This window comes from Myotis myotis, unplaced genomic scaffold, assembly GCF_014108235.1.
Source record: "Myotis myotis isolate mMyoMyo1 unplaced genomic scaffold, mMyoMyo1.p scaffold_m19_p_5, whole genome shotgun sequence".
In the NCBI taxonomy this organism is placed as follows: domain Eukaryota; kingdom Metazoa; phylum Chordata; class Mammalia; order Chiroptera; family Vespertilionidae; genus Myotis; species Myotis myotis.
This window is the reverse complement of record NW_023416357.1, coordinates 87339582-87365989: the sequence shown is the minus strand read 5'-3', so window position 1 is coordinate 87365989 and position 26408 is coordinate 87339582. Positions and strand designations below refer to the sequence as shown.

Here is a 26408-nt window from a genome sequence, read left to right as displayed (position 1 = left end):
AAAGCATACAGAGAAAGAAATATCCCAGCCACAGCCAGGGTCTGGGTTGGCCCGTGGCTCTCTCCCTGGCCCAGGACACTGTGGACAGCACGTTTCAACAGCATGTGGAGAGCAAGGCGCTCCTCCAACCCAAGTTCGGATGAGAGCAGCGGAGCACGTGGCCCCTGCAGAGACAAAGCAGGACATGCACACAGGGACGATCTGTGCTAAATCAAGCCTCTCGCTCCCTTGCTGCGGGTCTTCAGCTACATCACTCAACCTCTGAGCTCCAGCATCCCATCTGTAAAGTGGGCATCATGTAGACTCCACCCCTCACCGCAGTGACCACTGTGAGGCTTAAATGAGGCTGCGCCTGGCACAGAGGAAGCTCTCCTTGCCTCCCCTCCCACCTGCTACCAGACCTTCTGGCTGAAAAGTAGGCATGTGGCACCCAAATAGTCCAGTCCTGGTTGGCATCCCTCCTCAGACCTGCAGTCTGAGGACCCTCCCTGGGCACAGCTCCCACACAAGCGCTCTGCATCTACAGGCCTTCATCTAGAAAGGCGCTGTCTTTCCCATACTGTAGCGTGGAGCCTGGGTTCTGTGACCAGGCAGAAGCCACTGAGAGTCAAAGTGGCCCCAGTCAGTATGCACATCAGGGCCAGCTAGAGGCCACACGTGGTAAGACGCATGGAGTGGGCAAGGAGGACAGGGGCCTTTTCTGCATCCCCTCCAGCCTGCTCTGTGGTCAGCAGCCTTTGAAAGAGGAGCAGCTGGCCAGGAGGTCTGAGCTGGGGACAGACACCTGCCCCGAGTGCCAGTCGGGCAGGTCCAAGTGCCCCCTTGCTTTCCTCCAGATCGGTGAGTCTTCCAGGAGACAGAGCTTTTCTTTCTTTTTTTAAATTTTGTTTTATTGCTTGAAGTATTACAAAGAGTGTTACATATGTCTCCTTTTTTCTCACCTTGACTTTCCCCCGGCCTCCCTTACCCCCCAGTGTCTTGTGTCCATTGGTTATGCTTATATGCATGCATACAAGTCCTTCCGTTGATCTCTTACCCACCCCTGCCCCCCAACCCTCCCCGGCCTTCCCGCTATAGTTTGACAGTCTGTTCAATGCTGCTCTGCCTCTGTATCTATTTTTGTTCATCAATTTATAATGGTCTTTATTATCCATAAATGAGTGAGATCATGTGGTATTTTTCTTTCATTGACTAGCTTATTTCACTTAGCATAATGCTCTCCAGTTCCATCCATGCTGTTGCAAATGGTAAGAATTCCTTCTTTTTTACAGCAGCATAGTATTCCATTGTGTAGATGTACCACAGTTTTCTAATCCACTCATCTGCTGATGGGCACTTAGGCTGTTTCCAAACCTTAGCTATGGTAAATTGTGCTGCTATGAACATATGGGTGCATATATCCTTTCTGATTGGGGTTTCTGTTTTCTTGGAATATATTCCTAGAAGTGGGATCACTGGGTCAAATGGGAGTTCCATTTTTAACTTTTTGAGGAAACTCCATACTGTCTTCCATAGTGGCTGCACCAGTCTGCATTCCCACCAGCAGTGCACGAGTGTTCCCTTTTCTCCGCATCCTCTCCAGCACTTGTCACTTGTTGATTTGTTGATGATAGCCATTATGACAGGTGTGAGATGGTACCTCATTGTTGTTTTGATTTGCATCTCTCGGTGATTAGTGACTTTGAGCATGTTTTCATCTGTCTCTTGCCTTTCTGAATGTCCTCTTTTAAAAAGTGTCTATTTAGGTCCTTTGCCCATTTTTTGATTGGATTGTTTATCTTCCTTTTGTTGAGTTGTATGAGTTCCCTATAAATGTTGGAGATTAAACCCTTATCGGTGATAGCAATGCCCCGCCACACTGTCTGCGCTGCACATCCTGCGGTTAGCGGAGATTTTCTTCCAGGCGATGGCCGCCAGTAGGTGCTCAATCTTAATTTGGTGTGATGGTGTGTTTTCGCATTCTCCTGCGGCGTCCCTGCATCCTAGGGGGTGTTTGCAGAGGCTGAGCCACTTTTATGACCTGATCCCTGTGCCAACCTGAACTCATTCCTTGCAGGGCCTCACTCTCCCTCTCTCCTCGTGTCCCCACAATACGTCAGGGGCACATACCAGAGTCCAGATGGAGTCATCACAGCTGGCACTTGCTGTTGCTTTCAGAACTGTTCCCAACCTCCCATTCCTTTCCCTTCCTGCTCACCTTGCCCAAGGCCACAGTGTGTCTGCCTTTTGCTCGTGGCAGGGAGGGCCTCACAGCCTTGCGTTCCAGTCTCACTGTTCAACTCCTCCTGTGGGGAAGGTCTTGGGGCCAGGGCGGACTCTGGAAGTCTCTGTGGTTATGCTGGTGTTGCTCATACCTCACATCCAGATACCACTGGCAAGCTGGTGACAGGACTCACCGTTTGGGGGGCTGGTTATTAGGGATATGAGGCTGTGTGGCCCGTGGTGTAGGGAGGACGCAGGCAGGAAATTCTGTAGACCTAAGGCTCTGTGTGATCTTGCCACATTGGTGCTTGTGCACTCTTAGAAAATGTGTTTTTATGCTGCACCGAGATAAATGGATGAGGGTGCCCAGCCACATGGATGGGACTCTGGCTGCCCCAGGTGCTGTCCAGATGCCCCCGACAACAGGGGTTCCTAAGGTGGCAAATGTAACCAATTCCACTGGCTGAGGAGCTCTGGCCCACGGATCGCCAGGCACTGCTCCCTGAGTAGGAGGATGTCTTTGATAGATGGACAGAGAAGGGAATAGAGGTGGGCAGTGTACCCAAGCTCACGCAGCCCATCCTTCTCTCCAGAGAAAATCTGCCATGAAATTAATTCCACACTTTTGGAGAAAGTTGCATGGAGTTTGGATTCATCTAAAATCTGGTGGGGGAAGATGCGGCCCCCAGCCATACGGGTCCCTGCGTGAGGCGGGTCTGAGCCTGGAGGCAGAGGCCAGGCAGATCCAGCGCCCGCAGAGCAGAGAACTCAGAGCTCGGCCTTCCAGCGGCCGCATTTCATCTTATCAAAATTCCCGTCTGGACTGGAGTCTCAGGCACCCTGAGGTTCCTCTCTCAGCAGGAAACACATTCAATTACCCTGCTCTTCCACCTTGAAATGGCAGAGAATCTGAGCGTGGCACGTCCCCTTGCGCAGGGCCTCCTCCAGGCCTTCGCGCAGGTTGGGGCGGCTCTGTGGCGGACTGTCAGGCACAGCGCACCCTCCCAGGGCTCATCATCACTGGTGGAGGCCGATAAACAGACAAGTAACTCCTGGTGGGAGGAACAGTTAGCATTCTGGGAAGCCCCAGGCACTAAGGGTTCCCTTAGAGAGGCCCCTGGACTGGGGAGGAGGGGCTGAGGGGGTGGCTGGCATGCCCCTCCCTGGGAGTCAGACCAGGACAGAGGACCCCACAAAGGCAGGGGCATCCTCTGGCTCACCTCCCCAGTTTGCACCCAATTCCTGGTCGCAGTGGCTGCTGGGAAGAGGAAACAGATGGGTCCTGAGAGAATGGTTTTTGCCTGTCAGAGCCGCAGTGCTGTCTGTCCTGTGTCCCATCCCCTGTCTGCACACCTATTTAGAGACTGCAATTCCCAGCATAACTAGGAGGCGACAGCGGAGCAGGAAGGCCTGGGGCGTTTTGTCGCCATCAGGGACAGCCAAGGGCTGGGAGTACATGCACTGGGAGAAGGGTCTCCTTTCTGTACCAGAACTTCATGTGCTTCTGCAAACCCAAGTGAACAGCGGAACCCCCTGAAAGCTTGTTAGGTGCTGGCTGCGGGGACCCACCCCCAGAGTGTCTGACTCAGCTGGTCTGGGGTGGGTTGGAGAAACTACATTTCCAACCAGTGTCCAGGTGCTGCGGGTCCAGGGACACACGTGAGCACCACCCACCTCTGTGCTGGAGTTCCAGGATAAACCTTCGGGGAACCCAAGCAAGAGCCTCTGTATCCGCAAGGCAGCACCTGAGGAACTGAGAGGGGAGATCACGGGTGTGCACCGCTCCTGCTGACCCACAAATTCCCCAACCAGCTGTGCGCGGAGGGCCAAGACCAGCCCACCCGCTCTCTCCTTTGCAAGCCCTGCATTTGGGTCGTCCACTTCTCGCTCACATACACGTAAACACAAGCAGCAGCCACTGTGAAGGTGGGTTCATTGCACCCTAGCCCGGCCCCAGGAAGAGGGATGCGGTGGGGAGCACAGCTCTGAAGAGGGAATCGGGTGAGACGCCTGCTTGATGTTCTTTAATATTTTAATCTTTAAAAGCAATGCAAGAGATTTGGAATTGTTTTTAAGCAGCAGCTGTAACAGTCGGGGGCACAAAGGGAAGGGACTGAAACAATAAGTGCATGGAAGGAGCCAACCTGGAACTGTAGAAGGAACATCTCTCCCGGAGATAGTGGGAGCAGAATTAACAGGGCAGGACATTGGCGATATGAAATACAAAACAAAGAGATGAACATCGTTAGAGGAAAGATGAAGAACAGGGATTCCAGGAATAGAAATCCAATTAAGACTGATTTGTGTTCCTGAGAAAGGAGCCTATTCGATAGAACAGGACAAAGACAATAACCGGAGTGGTTTCAGCAAACGGTCAGGAGGCAGAAAATGATATGGGTGTAAATATTAAAAGACCCCTCACAAGAAACTCCAGCCAAGATTAATGCACAACATCTACCTTAACGTAGCATGGGAAGCATGTTTTAAAATTTCATGGAAAAAGAAATACTCTTCCGAGTGTTCAAGGAGCAAAAAGGAATGATCTTCAAAGTAAAAACCTCGGCCAACATCCAACCTCCTTGCTTCTCCCACATTAAACAACGGAAGAACTGGAGATGGTGCAGAGGGAATTGGGCGCTGTTCTAGAATTGTAAGCCAAGCTAAGCATCTGTCCTGGGAGAAGGGGGAAGTTTTATCAGGTTATTAGAAGTCAGGCAATGCAATGTCCACAAATGGTTCATTATCAAACTACTGTTACACGTTTTTCATCAGTTATTTGGATGAGAGCCAGGTACTTGGTTGGGATGGTCATACACAAATGGAAGTGAGCATTGAAACCAATTAAATATAATGAAGTAGCAGTAGCCGTTAAAAATTTTGTTACAAAATTAAATGCAGAAGCCAAGTACCATTCTAAGAAAAGGTGCAAAGAGTAGAAAATGTGTCATAATAAGCCTCACATTAAACTTCCAAAGACTGTAACGTGTCAGGTAAGAGGCAGGAAAGTAAGGTATGTATATATATATGTATGTATATGTATGTATGTTATATATATATATATATATATATATATATATATACACACACATACATACACACACATACATTTTCTTGTCACACAAGGAAAGATGAGAAAATGCAATTTAATTTCTTGAATTTGATAATACAAGAAAATATGGCTTAAGTAATGTATTTACTAAATGGAAAGATATCCACCAGTATAATCAAAACTAGGACAACCGTAGGTTTTATTTAGTTTAGTTTTGTTTTTAAATAAGGAACTGAAGACTAGAAAGCCAGAGATGGAATAACAAAAGTACAGCCCAACATGTTTAAAACAGTATATGAAAATGTAGTTAGACTCCACCACTGGAAGGCAAAAAAAAAAAACCCAATTAGATTTTCTAATAATTCAACTTCATTCTCTTTATAAGAGATGTACCTTTTTAAAGAGATGTGTTTAATGTAACACAATCAGTTTAAAAGACAAAGGGGAGACAAGCATTTAGAAGAAATTCCACACAGGAAGAAAATAAACATAGCCTTATTGATATAAAAATTGGTTATTTTTTGAACAGAAGGCCCTTAAATATTTTTAATGACTGATTTTGTATACTGATAAGAGGCACCTTGTGGTTCTGCACCCAATTCCAATATGTGGGGTTTTACTCGACACCAGGCAATTCTCCAACACATGCTAGGAGCCCTTTACTGCAACTCAGTTCTGCCACTGTTAATCGAGGACAGGATCAGAGTCCAGAAGCACTCAGTCCCACAAGACGGCCCTTCACGCCCTGGCCAGTGTGGTCAGTGGTTAGAGCGTCAGCCTGCAGACCTAAGGGTCCCAGGTTCGATTCCCAGTCAAGGGAACGTACCTCGGTTGCAAGTTTGCAAGTTCCCTAGCCCTGGTAGGAGCACGTGTGTGAGGCAACCAATCAATGTGTCTGTCTCACATCAATGTTTCTCTCTCTCTTTCTCTCCCCACTTCTCCTCCCTCCCTTCCACTCTCTCTAGAAATCAATAGGAAAAGATATCCTCTGTGAGGATTTTTAAAAATGTTTAAAAAGAAAAAGGACTGCCCTTCATTCAGCTGCCCATCACAGGTCCAGGCTGCTCCCTGTGCTTCTGAATGAGGCACAGGCAGCTGCTGTGCTTTGTTTATGGTGCATCCTGATACAGTGGGGCCTTGACTTACGAGTGTCCCGACTAACGAGTTTTTCGAGATATGAGCCGTCTCGGCCGATTTTTTGCTTTGAGTTGTGAGCTAAAATTCGGGTTACGAGCCAGCTTCAGATAATCCACCGCTAGTTGGCGCAGCGAACGTCACAGTGAACGCCACAACATCAGCCCAGCATCACGTGTCTCACTCCTTCACTGTTGATTTGACATACGAGTAATTTGAGTTACGAGCTCCGTCACGGAACGAATTAAACTCCTAAGTCAAGGCCCCACTGTATTGCATTTTTTACAAATTGAAGGTTTGCGGCCACCCTGCATTGAGCAAGTCTATCGGCACCATTTTTCCAGTAGCAATTTGCTCATTTCGTGGCTCTGTGTCATGTGTTGCTAATTCTTACAATATTTCACACTTTTGATGATGATGATGATGGTTATGTGTGTTATGGGCACCATAACGTGCACCCATATGACAGTGAAGTTGATTGATAAGTATCGTGTGTTCTGACTGCGGCACCGAGCAGCCCTTTCCCTGTCTCTCTCCCCCTCTCCTGGGGCCTCTCTATTCCCTGAGACACAACAACATTTAAATTAGGCTGGTTCATAACCCTCCAGTGGCCTCCAAGTGTTCAAGTGAGAGTGTTACCAGAAAGGGACTGGGCAGGAGGGGGTCTGCCTCAGGCCAGCTGGTAGTGTGTGGGTTCTTGACTTCATGCAGGAAAGATTTCACAACATAAGTGCAGGTGATTTTGAGAGTATGTTTATTAAAGCTGCGGACAGTGACACAAGGAAGGCTGGGATAGAAGAACAACAGGAGAGAGCCTAGGTGGGGCTGCTCTGGCTCTCTAAAAAGTCAGAAGGAAGGGGGCCTTGGAGACAGGCTTTCTCTTTCTCTTGCAGGCGGGAATCTTAGGGGAGGTCTCCACTGGTTGGTCAGCGCCAGGGCAGGGGTGTCATTCATTAGTCATTGCAGCTGGTCCTGATATAGCCCACCTGGTTTTGCTGCTTTTTCTGGGCCTGGAGCTGAAATACAACTGAGGCCTAGATATTATCTCTAGGGAGGTGCCTTCTGTATCTGCTATAAATTGCTCTGCCTGTTTGTTCCGCTCTCTTTCCCAGTGTCCCTGTCCCACTTGTCCTGGCTTACTGCTTGTCACAAAAGGAAGAGTCGCCTGTCTCTCACTTTAAAAGCTAGAAAGGGCCCTGGCCGGTGTGCTCAGTGGTTGGAGCCTCAGCCCATACAGGGAAAGGTCACAGGTTCAATTCAAGAGCATGTACCTGAATTGCAGGTTCAATCCAGCGCCCCAGTCAGTCAGGCGTGTGTGGGAGGCAACCAATCGATATTCCTTTCTCACCTTGATGTTTTTCTTTCTCTCCCCACCCCCCACCCCCGCTTCCACTCTCTCTCTAAAAAAAAAATCAATGGAGAAACTATCCTCTGGTGAGGATTAACAAGAACCTAAAAAAGCTAGAAATGATTACGCTTAGTTGGAAGGCATGTGGAAAGCTGAGACAGGCCAAAAGCTAGGCCTCTGTGGCAAACGGTTAGCCAAGTGGCGAATGCGAAAGGAAAGTTCTTGAAGGAAATGAAAAGCAGCATTATTCTAGTTAGTACGCAAATGATAAGAACAGGCCTATTGCTGATAGGGCGGAGGTTTCAGTGGTCTGGACAGAAGATCAAACCAGCCACAACATTCCCTAAGCCAAAGCCCAGGTCAGAGCAGGCCCGCCCTGCTCTTCAATTCTCTGCAGCCCCGGAGAGGTGAGGACGCTGCAGAAGAGAAGTCCGAAGCTAGCACAGGCTGGTTCCTGAGGCTTAAGGCTCAAATGATACTTAGAATTTTTAGCAATAAAGTATTTTTAATTAAGGTGAGTACATTGTCTTTTTAGATATAATGTTATTGCACATTTAATAGACTACAGTCTAGTGTAAACATAACTTTTACATGCACTGAGAAACAACAACAAAAAATTACTTCCTTGTGGTATTTGCTTTACTGTGGTGCCTGGAACAGAACCTGCAATATTTCTGAGGTATGCCTGTCAACCTGAGGTTCCCACCATCCCCTCCTTGGGTTCGATTAATTTGCTAGAGTGACTCGCAGAACTCAGAAAGCCAGTATCCTCACTAGACTACTGGTTTATTACAAAGGACATTAAAGGGTACAAATCAACATCCAGGTGAGGAGATGCCCGGGGAGCTTGTGTCCTTGTGGAGTTTGGGGCCCGGCGTGGTGACACGTGGAAGTAAGGGTTCTGGTTCACTAACCTCAGCTCTCTGAACCCCGTCCTTTGGGGTTTGCATGGAGCCTTCATGACGTGAGCAGGACTGATGACGTCACTGGCCATGGTGAATGAGCTCAGTCTCCAGCCCCTCTCCCCTCCCAGGAAGTCAGGGGATGAGACTGAGAGTTTCAGCCCTCCGTTCACGGCTGGTTCCCCTGGCAACCAGCATCCCCATCTCTAGGGGCTTTCCAAAGTCACCTCATCCACATCAACTGAGTTGGAATTGAGAGAGGCTATAACCAGACATCCATGTATGGCACTGAAGTGATTTCAGGAACTGAAGACAAGAGACCAACTATAACAAAAGGTGTTCCCATTGCACTTAACACTTAGGAGATTCCAAGGGTTTGGGGAGCTGTGAGCCAGGAACCCTGGATGGAACCAAAGTATCTATGATAAACCACAGTACCACTCACACTCTGCCCGTTCTGGATGGAGGCTGCCCTCTGGTTATCTTGAAGTCCTTCCAGTGGTTTTTCTCGAGGTTTTTCTCACTTCCTCGATGTTGTCATCCTTTCTGATGACTTCCAAAGCTGTATCATTAGCCCATATCTGTACATCCCACTGCCTCCTAGGCTGTGCTATCAGGCTGTCCCTCTGGGACTGCCAAAGCACACCTCCAAAATTTAACTTGACACCTTTCTCTCTAAGCCTGTTTTTCCACTGTCGCCATTCAGCTCAACCTAAAGCCCAGATGTCTTCCTAATTGGCTCATTCTCCTTCACCTTCCACCCACGATGACTCATCAAGTCTTGCCAACTTCTCTCCTACAGGGAATTCTCTCTGTCCCGTAGCCCATTGTGGTTTCTAAACCTGTTATTTCTATAGCCTGGTTGGCCTGCCCCTGATACCTGTAAAGGGTAACTTTTCTCAAGCTCAGACCTGATGAGGTCATTTCCCTGATGAAAATCCATTAGTGGTACCTCATTTTATTCAAAAGATAAAACCAAGCTTTATTCCTCAAAAACTAAACATAGAATTACCATATGACTCAGCAATTCCAATTCTGGTTATATACCAAGAAAACCCAAAAAAACTAAAAGCAGGGGCATGAGCAGGCATTTTTCCACCTGCATTCATAGCAGCACTATTCACAACAGCCTCAAGGTGGAAGCAACCCAGGTGTCCATGGATGGGTAAATAGATTAATAATGTAGCACAGACATACAACGGAATAGTGCTCGGCCTTAAAAAGGAATAAAATTCTGCAGCATGCGACACATGCTGCACCATGGATGAACTTGAAGACATTCTGCTAAGTGAGTTAGCCAGGCACAAAAGGCCAAATACTGTATGATTCTACTTCTGGTACCTAGAGCAGTCAGATTTCGTGTTTGACTTTCGATAGAACAGTGGTTCTCAACCTGTGGGTCGAGACCCCTTTGGCCATCAAACGACCCTTTCACAGGGGTCGCCTAAGACCATCCTGTATATCAGATATTTACATTACGATTCATAACAGTAGTAACATTACAGTTATGAAGTAGCAACGAAAATAATTTTATGGTTGGGTCACAACATGAGGAACTGTATTTAAAGGGCCAGAAGGTTGAGAACCACTGCTATAGAATGTAGAATGGTGGTTGCCTGGCTTTGGGAGAGGGAGGAATGGGGAAGAAGTATTTGATGGGCACGGAGTATCACTTGAGGGAAATGCTAAAAGTTCTGGAGATGGATGGTGGTAATGGTTGCACAGCCCTGTGGATGTACCCAATGCCACAGAACTATACACTTAAATATGGATAAATGGTAAATTTTATGTTATGCATATTTACCACAGTAAAAATAAATACAAACAAAAAACAACCAAGCTCCTCACCATGGCATATAGGTCTTTGTGGATAGCACCCCATGCACAGCTCTCAGCACACCCCTAACACCTTCTCCTACAGCTCTCGGTCTTCAGAAGAAGTCAGCAGGTGGCCATTCAGTGACCTGGAGTTTTCACACCTTACCCCTTGGTATGCTGTTCCCTCTCCTCACATGTCCTTCCCCACTCCCTCCTCCTGCCACCTCTCCTCTTCTCACAGCCCCTGACCAATTCTTTTCACTTTCCTTCTGCATTTCAGCAAACTCTCTGCTGCTTAGTTCGCCCCAGCACCCCAGCCCTTTGGTTGGTCTTCTAGGAAATGGTTACCCATGTTCTGAGTCTCTGATTTTGTCATTCGTCATCTCTGACTGTGGCAGGAGGGTACCAATTTCTCCTCTATGAGGTCCCCCACCCTCACCATGCACTCTGCCAGCCTTCTCCCTGCACCCAGGCTAACAACCACATGCTTGTTCCCCTGTCAAGTCTAAGGCTCAATTCTCAGTGTATCTCAAAATTTACTTTTATAGTCAATAACCTGAGATGCAGAAACAAATCCGCTTTGTACACTCCCCTTCAGTTGCTCTTAGTCATAGAAATAGTTTTGAACTTAAATCATGTAGATGTCTAGAAAGTTTCAGAAACCTAAGTTAATGTGTTAGAACAACAGGCATACTTAAAGCAAGATAGGAATTGTTTTACAAATAAAGCAGGGAAAGAAAATGTCTAAAACTTACTTTTATCAGGATTTAGACTAACTTAAAACATTGATTTCTGTATTCATTATTGTCTAAGTCAGTGGTCGGCAAACTGTGGCTCGCAAGCCACATGCGGCTCTTTGGCCCTTTGAGTGTGGCTCTTCCACAAAATACCAACTTCTGCGCATGGGCCACGAAGTTTCAATCGCACTGTACGTGTGCGCCGGTACATGGTATTTTGTGGAAGAGCCACACTCAAGGAGCCAAAGAGCCGCATGTGGCTCGCGAGCCACAGTTTGCCAACCACTGGTCTAAGTTATACTGCAGAAATCCCAAAGTCTTAGAGGCTAAAACAGGAAGGGTTTATTGCCTAGCCAGTGTGGCTCAGTGGTTGAGTGTCAACCTGTGAACCAGGAGGTCATGGTTCAATTCCTGGTCAGGGCACATGCCTGGGTTGCAGGTTTAATCTCTAGTGGGGGGCATGCAGGAGGCAGCCAATCAATGATTCTCTCTCATCACTGATGTTTCGATCCCTCTCTTCCTCTCTGACATCAATAAAAATATTATTTTAAATAAGTAAATAAATAAAATAAAAACAAGGGTTTATTTCTCACTCAAAATTACACGCCCCTCATGGGTTAGCTCTATGTTGTATTCATTCCAGGAGGAAGGAACAGCCCATATTTGGTGTATATGTTTTTGTGGCAGGAAAAAAAAATGGCAGAATACACATGGCTTCTGAGATTGTCATCACGTTCACTCTCCAATAACAGTTTTCTCATTTCCTAATGTCAGTGGGCAAGGCGATATAATTCTGTCATTTCTACATAATAATTGGAAATAATATAACCTGTTTCAGACCATACTCTTTCTTATAAGTATTTATTTCCTTCCCTTCAGCTACAAAATATACTCATCCCCTCCCCAAGGGAGACACCCTAAAAGTCCCATCCAATTATAACATCAGACTTGAGATCTAGAGTCCCAGGAGATACAGCAAATGTGGGTGTGGCTTCTCTTAGAGACATGTGAACTAAAAAATAAAATAAAATAAATATGGGAGCTATGTAGCAGTCTCAGACTCAGCAATTCTGAAATCCTGTTGGACAGACCTTGGGACGAGGAATATTCTTTTTTTTAAATTAAATCTTTATTGTTCAGATTATTACAGTTGTTCCTCTTTTTTTCCCCCATAGCTCCCCTCCACCGGGTTCCCACCCCACCCTCTGCCCTTACCCCCCTCCCCCACTGTCCTCATCCATAGGTGTACGATTTTTGTCCAGTCTCCCCCCAAGAATTGTCAGTCCACTCCCTGATTCTATTATATTCGCCAGTTTATTAAACCCTCATTCGGCATCCTGAAATTTACTCATGATTTCAAGCATAATGCCCAGCTTCACCATGTGGGGGATCCAGCCCTTTCCACTCCCTAAACTCATCTAATGAGGGCATTGGAAGTTGTGTCCTCCCTGGGGTCTAATAGCTTCTCCTCATAGTGCGTATGCCCATGGAAGGTTGGGGGCCCACAGATATTAGGGTTATAGAGTCTTTTAATTCTAGGCCGTTGGCTCTTGGCCAGTACAACTCTCTCCAAAACTTAATCACCTTTTTATCTATTTGATTCCAATTGGTTTATACTTACAGCCACGTCCACAATTATCTTTGAGACACGCTTCTCTCTAAACTTAACAGCCAGCTTCCTGGGAGAATCACCTCACACATTCAGAGGTTTTGACAAGCGACCCTTGGATTTGTTTTAATAGGCCTGTGTTGTTATTTAAAGCATTTCTCCATTTTCTCTCTTCCCAGTTGGAGGTGAGAAATAACTATTATCTTTCCTGCAAGTCCAGGAATTTCTGAGTTGTGTCTCGTCCTGGCTTGCAAACCAATCAATTCTTTTCTGAGCTCATCTCTTTCTTGTAGCACCCTGTCAGATGCAACCATTTGCAACCAGAGTGCTGTTTCCCACACTTTTTCCCCAAAGCCACAAAACCATTCAATAGGGATCTGTCCTACAAGTTACCACAGGCAATGATGTTACCAAGTGTTTTGCTACTGCATAAGAAAGGTGATTTTCTTTCGAGCCTCCAATAATAGTTTTCTCATTTCCCACTGCCTGGCCCTGGAGGCCATACATCATACTTTAGAATTTTTGTAATGGTAGTCTGTCATTTCTACATAATAATTTCTGTATTGTTTACTTAAAGCACGTTATGCTATGGTAGTAAAGAAGCCAAAGTCTCTATGGCTAATAACAAAAAGGGCATTTCTTTTTTTTTTAATATTTTTATTGATTTCAGAGAGGAAGGGAGAGAAAAAAACAACAATGATGAGAAAGAAGCATCAATCTGCTGATCCCACTGGGGATCAAGCCACAACCCGGGCATGTGTCCTGACTGGGAATTGAACCATGACCACCTGGTTCATAGGTCAACACTCAACTACTGAGCCACACCAGTTAGGCAGAAAAGGGCATTTCTTACATTATTTTTTTCTTTTAGGGGATATCTGCAGGGATTTTCCACTGTATCCTCATTCTAGGACTCAGTCAGAGGTACAGGCCCTACCTAGGGCATGCTGTTCTCATGGCAGAAGGAAAAGAACAAATGATATAATCACACAAGGGCTCTTAAAGCCCTCAATGGACGGTGGCATGTGTGACTTCTACTCACATTTCACTGGCTAAGAAAGTGACAGAACTGAGCCTGATGGAGATGCAGTGGGAAAGCATAATGCTGTCACCAGGAGGGGCAGAGCATCACCAGAAATGCTGCACCTCCCTTCAGCTGCTCTTCCTCATAAACACGGCTTTGAACTTGCATTTTATCTTGTTAGAACGAGATACGTGCTTATAGCAAGCTGGGAATTGCTGGCTTCTGAGGAGATCATAAAATTTTTAGAGACATATGCATTGTCTGAAGTAGGACACAACCCCCAAGTATACAGGGGTGACAGCAGATGGCTGGATGAGTAGGAAACTCAACTAGCAGGTGGCATTTTTTTCTCCAAGAGCCTCAGTGGAGGGGGATATGTTGTGCACACACGGTCTTCCCAATAAGTTCACAAGTATGCTTGGAGCTGAACGTGACGGAGAACTGCTCATCCGATGTTCCGAAAAGCTGGGACAAGTTTCTATAAGAGGGGTTAAGGGTCATGCCCCAAGCAGAGTTCTCACCCCCATGTGCTCAGGCGCCTCTTACTCCTCTTTATCTTCACAGTTTGACATGCAAAGGATAACTCTGGAAGAGCTGAAGCACATCCTCTATCATGCCTTCCGGGACCACTTGACAATGAAGGACATTGAGAACATCATCATCAACGAGGAGGAGAGCCTGAACGATACCTCGGGGAACTGCCAGACAGAGTTTGAAGGCGGTAGGTACCCCTGTTTCTGCTTTCTCCCTGGTCTGGGATGGGCCAACGCCTTCACATCCTCTGTATGAAAAACGTGTTGAGTGTCTTCTGGGCTGGAATGGCCTTGTGCCAAAGCAATGAATCCAGGACTGAGGTTAAAAGATCCTTTTGGTAAAGATGCAACTGGTTTCTTTTTTTTTCTTCAATGTTTTCCCCAAACTCTGCATTTTTGCAAAACCTCCCTTGGCCCTGTCCTTCCTCCAGTGACTCTCTGTGGTCTGTGACCAGATATGTGGCTTTGTGGTGTTTGCCTTGACTTAGTGGGGCTGCACGGGGTGGTGGAAAGGGCCTGTTTAGGCTGTCAGTAAATCTAGATCAATTTCCGTGGCTAATTGTGTGACTTGGGCAAGGAGTGTGCCTTCTCTGAGTGTGTTTCCTCATCTATGAACATCAAGATAATTACGCCTCCTTCTCAGGATCTTTAGAAATGGAATGCCTCTATGCTGTGCTCCCCGAATGCACTGGCCAAAAAGAGCCCTATTCATGAAAGGACTCCTGTGAACTTAGTGAAGTAGTTACAGAAGAATAGGTTCCCCTGGGGCCAGGAAAGAGACCCCTGACAGGCCATTTTTCTTGGGCTCATGAAAGAAAACAAAAACAGCCTACCTTATCCCCCAATCAGAAGAGAGTTCCAGGGAAGCTTAATGATCTGATCCCTCTTGCCAACGCTGAAAATCAGAACTGCTTTAACAGCTCTGAAATGTAGAATTTTTAAAATTCCATTAAAGCAGAAAAGCAGACTTAACTTACTCGACGCTGAGGTTTCTTACAGAGATCAAACTGTTTTTTTCCTTATTCTTTTTTTCCTGAACATAGTCAGAAGTTAATATCTACAGATGGTAAGCTATACAATTGTCAATATATACAAGACAATATATATAAGAAGGTCACATAGACACGAGAATGGCATTTGGTTCCCTTGTCTTGGAGCTGACACATCAGCACTGGCCGGACCATGGCAGGGAGGCCGCTTGGGGCTGAGCTGGTCCAAGTGGCCACAGCGATTCATTCAGACCCGCCCTCTCTGCCCCCAGCCCTGCCTGGACTGCACTGCTAGGTCAGCATTAGAGGCCATGACAAGAGGAAACAGGAGATGGCTTGTACTCCAAGGTGACAAATTAACTCAAACCAGGGAAATGGGGCATGGTAGGGACTGGGGTTAACTTGAGAGCAATGCCTCCTTGGAAAGACATTCAAATTTAACATGTTCAGAAGTGCTGTGGACAGCCAACAGAACCCAGCTGTGGTCCAGAGCTGCCCTGGTCTCCCTCTTTGTGACCTGGGCCGTAGCATCTATGGCCATATTTGGAGTTGGAGCCACACAGACCACACAGGGCAACATGTTCACAGCCAACCCATTTCTAGTCAGACAGGCAAGGGGACTGGGAGGGTGAATAGAGCTTCGAGGGCAGGGATTGGACTATAACTGGGGAAAAGCAGGCCTGGACTCCTGTTTTGTCTCTTTCCTAGCTGACAGACTATGTGCTCAAGTAGTGGAAGCATTTGGGGCTTCAGCCTCCCACATTAGCAACCGCTCTTGACAAAGGAGGAAAGAGTGTTTCTGGGCATCTCATTTTCTACAGGAGCCTCTGTTTGTGGATCACTGTTTTGTTCAGGGAAATGTCACAAGTCTTAGTACTTTGAGAAAGGTCAGACTGCACTGGGAAGTAATCTGAACTTTAAGCCATGTCTTTTTATTACTCAAAAGCTCATACATTAGTGAAATAAATGACTGACAAAAAGATTTCCAAATAGAAGTCTTACTGGGTCTGCTTTAATGATTCATACATATAACATTGGCAACAGCTATCATTTGGGAGTTGGTAAATGATAAGGGCCAGGCACTGTACTAAATGCTCTAAAATGCATGATCTTGTTTAATACAAGAAACATTATTTTGTAATTAGTACAGTGCTTTTGGAGTGATCTCTGTGACCTTGATTATATAATCCCTTTTGTATATTTTCATTTCAGAGAGTTGGTTTTTCTTTTTTTCATACATACACACACACACACACACACATACATGTATGTATGTACATATATACATATATACATAATCGGCACTATTTGGCCCCAAAAGCAAGCTCGTTGGTTTGTGTTTAGGTTTAGATTTTCTCAGTCTCAGATATGATTGTACTGTGGGCAAAGTTGTCTAGGAAGAGATGATGCACAGGGACTGAGTTCACCCCTGGTGCCCCAGGACTGAACAAGTCCATTTAAGACCCTGTGGTTGAACTTGACCTCCTCCTTCCCCTCTTTCTTGCACTACTGCTTTCCACAACAGGGACAAGTTGGCATTTTTAACCTCTCCCTGCTCCCCACAGCAATCTGATGGCACAGTGGCATGGCTCATGCCTTCTAAATCTCCTCACCCTCCTCCCAGCCCTTAGGCCCTCCTTTTCCCCAAGCTATCAACTCCTTGCTGTCCTTTCTTGCCCTAGCCCAGGCAGCATGCCCTGTTCGGCCATTGCAGACAAACCCTTGCCAACATTTCTGATCCCTCACCCAACAGCTTCCAACATGCCAACTCTAAGTAAATCCAGCATCGAAATCTGAAGGCACCAGGTGGTTCTTCTTTCAAGTTATGGCATGCGTTTCTCCTTAGATCTAATCTTCATCACCCACATTGACCAATGAGAGGGAAGGAAGCAGAACCCCCACCCCCACCCCCAGACTCCAGAGCCCCAGTCAGGCCTCCTGTCTCTTGTTGCTTCCCACCCAGGAAGCCCTTTCCTCCTGCTCTTATTGGAGCTTTGCTTTGGCAAGTACATGCTCACCTACAGAGCTGGGGATCCACAGGCATTGGAAATCCTGCCCTATTTGATATCAGAGGAAGGAATCAATGGTGAACAAAAACCTGAACGTGTAGGAGGTCTTTTCCTTAAAAAGGTGAAAGGGTACATTTGTCTGTGAGCAAGGAAGGAGGAGATGGTCCATGAAACAGATGTTTTGTGGCCAAGTTGGCATTTAAATAAAGCCCCCATTCCACGGCTGTGAGGTCAGCAAAGCTCGAGTCATGATTGAGATTCTAAAGCAGCCGTGGGCAAACTACGGCCCACGGGCCGGATCCGGCCCATTTGAAATGAATAAAACTAAAAAAAAAAAAAGACCGTACCCTTTTTGTTTGTTTGTTTGTTTTTGTTTTTGTTTTTGTTTTTGTTTTTTTTAATGATTTTATTTTTTTTTTAAATATATTTTATTGATTTTTTACAGAGAGGAGAGAGATAGAGAGTTAGAAAGATCGATGAGAAAGAAACATCGATCAGCTGCCTCCTGCACATCTCCCACTGGGGATGTGCCCGCAACCCAGGTACATGCCCTTGACCGGAATCGAACCCGGGACCCTTGAGTCCGCAGGCCGACGCTCTATCCACTGAGCCAAACCGGTTTCGGCGACCGTACCCTTTTATGTAATGATGTTTACTTTGAATTTATATTAGTTCACACAAACACTCCATCCATGCTTTTGTTCCGGCCCTCCGGTCCAGTTTAAGAACCCATTGTGGCTCTCGAGTCAAAAAGTTTGCTCACCCCTGTTCTAGAGTGTGGAAAAGGTTTGAAAATGTGTCCTTGGGCAACCTGTGTGCCACGGAGTCAGTAGAGATTCATAGGGGATTTCCAAATGCCATCAGTATCATTTTATGTCAGTGATTATACTTCTGCAAAGGTGTTCAGATTCTGTCCATGAAGTCAGGAAATGTTGATTTTTCCTCCCACATGAATGGAAGAATGAAAAACAGAGAAATAGGCCAGAAGCCCTGGGGTGTGGAGTCATTGGTGGGAGAGGTTTGGGGTTTTTTGTCCTCTTAGTTCTCATTTTGGCTTTTTAGCCAATAGGATATTTTGGCTAAAGTAGGCATTTCAGGCAATCCCAAGCCCTCAGATCTTTTTTGAATTCTTTTATTAAGATAACCTACGCTTGATGTAGTTAGGTGTTAGTTGGCAACATTTGTGTTATAATTATTTTGAAAAATAAATGGGTCCATATACACCAAAATGGGTTAAATAGAAGATTATGTGACTACCCACGATGCCCATTCAGTGACCATGCTACATAAGAGGAGTTTTGAGGTGTTTTGCATTAGTTCAACCACTTGTGGTCACCAGACATTTTGTTTTTGGAGAACATAAGCTCTGTGACACTGAGAGACAGATTCATATTTTATTATTTGGTTCCAGTCATATGTGCAATTGAGTGGGCTTACAGTTGAGTTATCTATTTGCCTGTCCCTGATCCTTATTAAGGATTCTCATGACAAATTAAACTATATGCTCAGTTTGGTAGTAATTGCTTCCAGTGTTTACTGCTTCATCCCTATTGATGCAGTCCAGGAAGAAAGGGGTGGAAGAAAACTGGTCAGCATGCTGACCAAGAGCTGGTCATTTGTTAATACCTTCCATTGACCTGTCAGCACAGTCTGAGTGATAAGTTCTGTGGCTGCTGTGGTTCAGATGAGGAAACTTAGGCTCAGAAAAGTGGAGTAATTGGTCCAAAGTCAAATAGGAAGTCAGGATTTGAACCCAGATCTACATGTTAAAGTCCTGCCCTGACCTCTTCATTGTCGGGACCATTTGCTCGGGCGTAGGCATTACAAATTCTCCTTAGAGAGTGCAGCTTCAGCGTCTTTTCTCGTTTTCCATTCCATCACCCATGAAATCATATTATATTTGGAAATGGAGTAGAGATGCAGCAAAATCTGTGTGTGAGCCCTTTCAAGACACATACCGAAGTGTTGTCCCTAAATGGAACACCAGCTGTCAAATTTTTCTAGACATTCTGAGAACATGCACAGGAGAGGAAATGAAGAGCATCAGCTGGGGAGTAAGTTTCTGTGAAAGACAGCAGAGCTGCTCTGTACCATTCAGTGCCTCAGTCTGAGGGACAAGAGGAATGATGGCAAAGGAGGCGACACAGGCCAGATAGTCCCAGAGGATCCCTGTGCAGACCTATGGGTTCTGTTCCCCATCCTGTGTAGACTAGCTGTGTGACAGTGACTCTTGAAGCCTTATTTTCCTTATCTGTCCAATGCAAAGATTGGACAGCAACAGTCATATCTAGATTCCAAACTGTCTAGGCTCAGTGGAAGGTCAGAAAAAATTCGCGGTCAAAGTCAAGGTCTCCAGCTCAGCCATCCTGCTGAAGTTGCAATGTTCCTGCCCGGGTGTCAAATGCACACCTGGGTGGGGAGACCTGGGTCATCACCTGGCCGTGCACATTGGACATTTCATGCCCATCTGAATGGAAAGGGCATGATGCGTCATCTACACCATCTGCTTCCAGCTCTCCTGCTGCTGTGAGTCTCCTGAAATAAAGCCTGTTCTCCTTGGGTAGATGAAGGAGGTTAAGGTGTGCCTGAGGTTCATGGCAGGCGGTGAGACGGGAGACAGTTTTCAAATAAATTGGGGGCTTCGGACCAAAAGGAATTTTTCTTCTACTTGGGGACCCTTCCTGTAGGAAAGTTTTCTATAGCCATGAGTGAGGGATAGTGAGATTCTGAGACTCCAGATAGAGACCTGGAGAGCTGTTCTTGATAAATTTGCATGATGGTTAAGAGTTCCAGCTCTGCACTCTGGACAGGGTTGACTTAAAATCCTGCCTCGCCACATATTAGGTCATTGAGTCAGGTAATAAAGTAAAGGTTAGAAGCCTAATTTTCGTCATCTGCAAAATGGGAATCATATAATGACCTGTAGTTGTTACGATGATTAAATGAGGTAACACATGAGAATATTTAGCACAAAGCTTAACACATTAGTAACAGGCAAACAAACAAATAAAAAACTAGCCAGTCCCTAGCCCTAGTTCTCTTCTGATTGTTAGTTTTTCACCAGGAGACACTGCGTACTGCTGGCACTCCATGTCTTTGAAGGATGGGGCAGGGGACAAATTTTCAGGGTTTGAACCATCCTCTTCACACATTCATTCCTAAAGGCAAGTCCCTGCTAACACTGGGGTTACCAAGAGTATTGGTCAATACTCTTTGGGTTTCAAGTTACAGAAACTCATCACAGATCCCCTTAAACTAAAAAGCACTGGCTCAAATAATAGAAGTCAAAGAGATGGACTTTGGCTGACCTGGACCCAAAATGCTGATGCAGCATTCTCTTCTCTTCTCTTCTCTTCTCTTCTCTTCTCTTCTCTTCTCTTCTCTTCTCTTCTCTTCTCTTCTCTTCTTCTTCTTCTTCTTCTTCTTCTTTCTTTCTTTCTTTCTTTCTCTCTCTCTCTCTCTCTCTCTCTCTCTCTCTCTCTCTCTCTCTCCTCTCTCTCTCTCTCTCTCTCTCTCTCTCTCCCCCCCCCCCCTCTCTCTCTCTCTCTCTCTCTCTCTCTCTCTCTCTCTCTCTCTCTCTCTCTCTCCGTCCTTCTTTCCTCTCTGTGGGCTTCATTCTTGGGAAGGCTCTCTCTCCCTAAGGTGATGGGATTGTCTCTTTCAAGGTTCACCTCTATTCCAAGCAGGTCCGGTGTGCCTACTGCCGGACCAAGCCAAAGGCTAGGGAGACTCTACCCAGCCAGTCCAGTTTGTTACATTGGGAACAGTGAGTCCCTAGATTGAGTCCCACTAGGTGGAGAGGTACAGATCCTCAAATAAAAGGATGGATTTTGTCACAAGAAGGGGAAGGACTTCTGGAAAGGCCACAATAATGCCTGTCACTACACCTCAGGTCCATAGTAGGACCCTGATTTTGTGGTGAAGGGACCAGCTCCCATCCCCTGATAGAGTTGGCCCCTCTTCCTCTGAACAAGAGCATCACAAAACACCCAGCCTCACTCCTATTCCCTCTGAGGCTGCACCCCCACCCCCACCTCCAGGTCTTTTCTGCTATCACTGATATATAGAAAAATCTCTTTCAAAAGCTCTTAATTAGTCCCACCTCAGGCATGGAAATATGCCATTTCCTAGACTCAGAAAGTGTGAGACATGGAAGGATCACAAAGCAAGAACAGCTCCCAGACCCGGTAGCTCTGGCTTATTGCGAGAGTCACCTGCACTAGGTTTTGTAATGTTTTAACCTTCCTGGGTGCCAAATTCCCTGCCAGAAATGTCACGTACGTAGTCTATGTTGGGGCCATTTATCAAAAGTGTAATGATTCTGACTTGCTTGACTTGAGAGCCAGTTGCCTCTGAAGGCACATAGCCCTGATTCCAAGAGTATATTGAAGCCAGAGGGATTAAGAACCCATTATACCCAGGGTCACCCAGCTGGTCAGGGCCAAATTCTGTGTGCACTCCTGTTCCCAGGAGAAAACCCAAGAGCCGTGGGACAAGGGGAAGGAGCATTCTGTGCTGGAGTCAGACACCAGGCCCTGCGGCGGCAGCCAGGAGTCTGTTGGTGTTTGGGGCTTGCCAGCAAGCTTTCAAGTAGTCAGGAAACCCCACTTCTACGTCCTCCTGCATCAGCCTCCCCCAACCCACATTTACTTTCCAGGCTACTTCTCTACCAAGTGCTATGCTAGGAAGGGAGCTCAAGACCTTCTGGGAGAGTAGACACAGGAAAGAGCACCAGCAGCATTGCCGTTAGCGTGTTCCTAAAGTCCAAAAGGGAACAGTTTCCTCCAAAAGTTAAACATAGAGTTACCATATGACCCAGCAATTTGACACCCAGACTAGGACCCTGGAAATATGTCCACACAAAAAACTTTTACACAGATGTTCATAGTAGCATTTTTCATAAGAGTAAACGAAAAAATAGAAACAACCAAATGTCCATCAACTGGTTAATGGATAAACAAATGTGGTACGTCCATTCAGTGGAATATTATTCATTCATAAAAAGGAATGGAATGTTGATACATGCTACACATGGATGAACCTGGGAAAGATTATGCTAAGTGAAAAGAAGCCAGGCACAAAAGGCTACCTATTGTATGGTTTCATGTATATGCAAGGCCAAGAATAAGCAAGCCCATAGAGGCAGGTAGATTAGTGATGGCCAGTTGCTGGGGAGAAGGAGGAAGGAGGAAGTGGCTTCTAATGTGGATGGGGTTTCTTTTGTTTGTGTGTTAATCCTTATCTGAGGATATTTTTTTCATTGATTTTTGGGAGGGAGGGAGAGAGAGACAGAGAGGTAGAAATATTGATGTGAGAGAGACACTTCGATTGGTTGCCTCCCACACTCACCCCTGAAATTGAACCTGCAACCCAGGTACGTGCCCTTGACCAGGAATTGAACCCTCAGTCCTTAGTACGAGGGCTGATGCTCTAACCACTGAGAACACCGGCCAGGGCTGGATGGGGTTTCTTTTTACAGTGATGAAAATGTTTTGGAATTAGGTAGTGGTGATGGTTTCACTGCCTTGTGATTGTACTAAATGCCACTGAATGGTACACTCTAAAAGGGTGAATTTTATGGAAGGCAGCTATGCTCACCACTATACCACCAACGCCTTCAGGGTGAATTTTATGGTATGTGAATTCTATCTCATTTAAAATAAATATTGACAGCTAGACCATTTAAAAAATTAAAAGACCAGGCCTTTTGGGAGCAGGATGTTCAGGAGAAGCCTCCTGGGAAAGTAAAGTTTGGGTTAGGCCCAGAAGCAACGAGAGGAAAAGTCAGGGACACCCCTTAGCAGAGGAATGGTGTGAACATGCTGCCGAGTCTCCTGTAAAGAACAGCCAGAGACCTGCTTAGCTGGGACAGAGATTGCTGGCGGCGGGAGGGGGGGAGGGGGGGGCGCTGAGGTGGGTGTAGTGGTCTCAGGGCAGAGGTGGGACAGGAGGTGATCTGGGGTCCTACCCACTGAGCTTAGGAGCTGGATGGAAGGGAACATGCTTCTCCCAGCATGGGGGCCTCTGCGAAGGCTGCAGGGGTGCGGATGCATAGATGAGAAGCACTGCTTTGGGAAGGTGTGGATGAATTAATGAGGAAAGGGGCGGATGCAGAGGTTTGGGGTCCCCTGCTGTATCAGTGCTGTTCTGGAGGCTGCAGGAACAGAGGGGGAAGTCAGGCCTTCCCTCCTGCCCTCCAGGGATCCGAGAAGGAAACCTTGCATTTCTCTTGTAATTCAGGGTTGGACACAGCTTTCACTTTTTTTATTAGCTCATTGATCTTTGAAAGAATTCTTGAGATCAGAAGGACAGTGATCATTAGCTCCTTCACAGGGAGAGAAACGGGGGTTCAGGAAGCCCAGGGCTGCTCCTAAGTGGCAGTTAGCAAGAGAAACCAGACTTAACTCACAGTGCCGCTTAGGCTGACCTGTAGTCTTGTTGGGGAAACAAAGCAAAGGCTGTGAGAATAAATAAATATTCCCAAATAGAGTGTGAGGCCAATGTGTGCTAGCCAAAGACAGGCCTCAAATTATTATCAACAAACACGTCAATTAGTCCCGGGTTATACTCTGCCAATCACACCAAGTGCTGAAAGTGCATTTTCTTTGGATCTTTCTATTGCTGAACTCTGTCCTGCCAAGCAAAAGATTCAGAAGAGAGAGTATGTGCCCAAATGTTGAACCTGGATCTTAAATTATACTTGGGCCTAAATCCTACCTCCATCTTTGCCAAATGGCCTTGGACTCCACTTCTTGGTGCTTCAGGCCCTTCGCCTATTAAATGAGGACCCCCACACCCAGCTCACGAAGGACTGCCACGCTGCAATTCTGCAATAACGTAACGCATAGCTGGCTCACGTGGGAGGGGGTGCTCAATACATAAAGGGGAGTTGTCGTTTTTTATTGCAAAAGGGAATTCACATCCTTTGGGCACAAACAATGTTGCAATACCTTCGTATATCCTTAATCCTCACAACAAGGTAGGTCCCATTACCCCCTTTTTAAAGATGAGGAAATTGAGGCCCAGGGAAATTAGCTCGCCCGAAGTCCCACAGCCAGGATGTAAAATAATCACGTTTGGTCTGGCTCTGAAGTCCTCATTTTTTCACTCTGCCGTAAAACTGATGGTGACGGCAGAATTGGGCATAAAAGGACCCTCATCAAGGCAAAGTCTGAATTATGGACAAGTGATCTGTTTCAGAGCTCCCGGGGAATGAGCTGGAAGCTCTGTTCCGCTTGCAGGACACTGGTCTGGGTTCAGACTTGCTGGGCCTCACTTACGAACTCTTGGCCTCACCTCCTTCCTCATCTCTCTCCTCCTCCTACTTAAGGATTTTTAGATCAAAGTGCAGCCTCTGTCCTGGGAGATGATCCTGCAACCTTGTTTTCTGAGTGACCTTCCCAAAGAAGGGCTTTGGCAGACACGATCTCCTCAGCCCAATCACACAACCGTCCTTTTCCTTGAGCCCTCGCCAGCCCTCAGGATGGCAAGGCAGCCGGCTGCCTGCAGACGCGTTTTATGCTGAGGAGCTGCTCAGAATAAATTAGCCAGTCCTCAGAACGTGTTAGATACACTACTTCCACATCGCATTTTATTTCTGCTTCAGTCCTTTCCTTCTCAAGCGCCACCTCCCTTTCCCTTCCTGAGGGCTGGCATCTTCACATGTGCCCATCCTGGGGGGAGGCACAGCTCTGCACAGGAGACTTTTCTCCCTTCTGCTAACAACCTATAGATTCTAAAACCCAGACATGATCAGCAAGTAAAGAACTGAATCAAAAAGACTTTCAATCACCCAAGGGAGGTAGAAGCCTAGTGGGTCCAGAAGAATTAAAGGTAACAAGATAACAAGATAAAAGTTAACAGGAATTAGAAATAACAAGAGATGATGGCAGCAATGACCAACCTGCACTAGTGGGGGAGCCGAGGGTTGCGCCTGGGCACTGGTCTCTGAGGTGTGGGTGCGGCAGAAACTCCCGATGGTTGGAATTTTTAGGGGCCCCTTGACAAGCCCCTGAGACCCCCTTCTCTCAGGGGAAGCTCTGTTTGCCTTTGGACACATCACCGGACTCCTGCTGCTTCCCTGTTATTTCCAGGGACCCTAGGAGCCACTGGATGTCAAGGGGGAGAGGTACTTGGAATGGAACATTTTTTAAGGCTCTTTAAAAGCGTGTCTAGCAGAAGGGCCCCTTTTTCAAATGGAAGGTACCTGGAAGTGTTCTGTGCTGGCACTGGGTTTCTTAACATCTGATATGAAGAACCGTCTTCCCCAGTACCTCCCACCCCAGTGTCCCTAACACACACATACCCCTCCTGTCCCCAGCAACTCAAACTCAGATTCTTTGGCTGTATCCACACATACTGAATCATAACTCTGGGGGTGGAGCCCAGTAATTCCCTAATCACCTGGCCTGGCCTCCACCCCCCGAGATTTTGATTCAGTAATTTTGCAGTGGGGCCTGAGAATCCGCGTCTATATCAAACTCCCACCTGGCGCTGATGCTGCTGGTCCAGTGAGAAGCTCTGATGCAGGGAGCCTCCTGGCTGCCTCCGGGGCACAGGTTTCTTCCATAAACTAAAGCGGTAAACTATGCAAGATCAATGCAGGACTGGGACGGCAGGGAGGACAAAAAGAAGGAAAAAGAAAGCTGGCCTGGGAAGTGATGCCTGGAAAAGAGACTTGTTCTTTCTCAGCACAATTATCAAAACTTCTTTCTTGTTACTTCCATTTCCCAATTCCTGGTCCATATTAATAACCACTAATTCAGCGGTTCTCAACCTGTGGGTCGCGACCCCTTTGGGGGTCGAATGACCTTTTCACAGGGGTCACCTAAGACCATCGGAAAACACATATATAATTACATATTATTTTTGTGATTAATCACTATGCTTTAATTATGTTCAATTTGTAACAATGAAATTGGGGGTCACCACAACATAAGGAACTGTATTAAGGGTTGCGGCATTAGGAAGGTTGAGAGCAATGGTGTCTCCTGGGCCTTAGAAAAATGGTGGTGTAAGACCTGGCCCAACAAAAGAAGAGTACACAATTCCAGG

General features: G+C 46.4%; 1 protein-coding gene across 1 annotated transcript in view; it reads left to right on the top strand.

The window, feature by feature from the left end:
* Positions 1-26408, top strand: part of CALN1 (calneuron 1) — a 329208-nt gene that overhangs the window by 298696 nt on the left and 4104 nt on the right. Inside the window, exon 5 of the mRNA XM_036310688.1 lies at positions 14388-14544. Coding sequence (XP_036166581.1) covers positions 14388-14544 — 157 coding nt within the window. The remainder of the gene's footprint in view (positions 1-14387; positions 14545-26408) is intronic.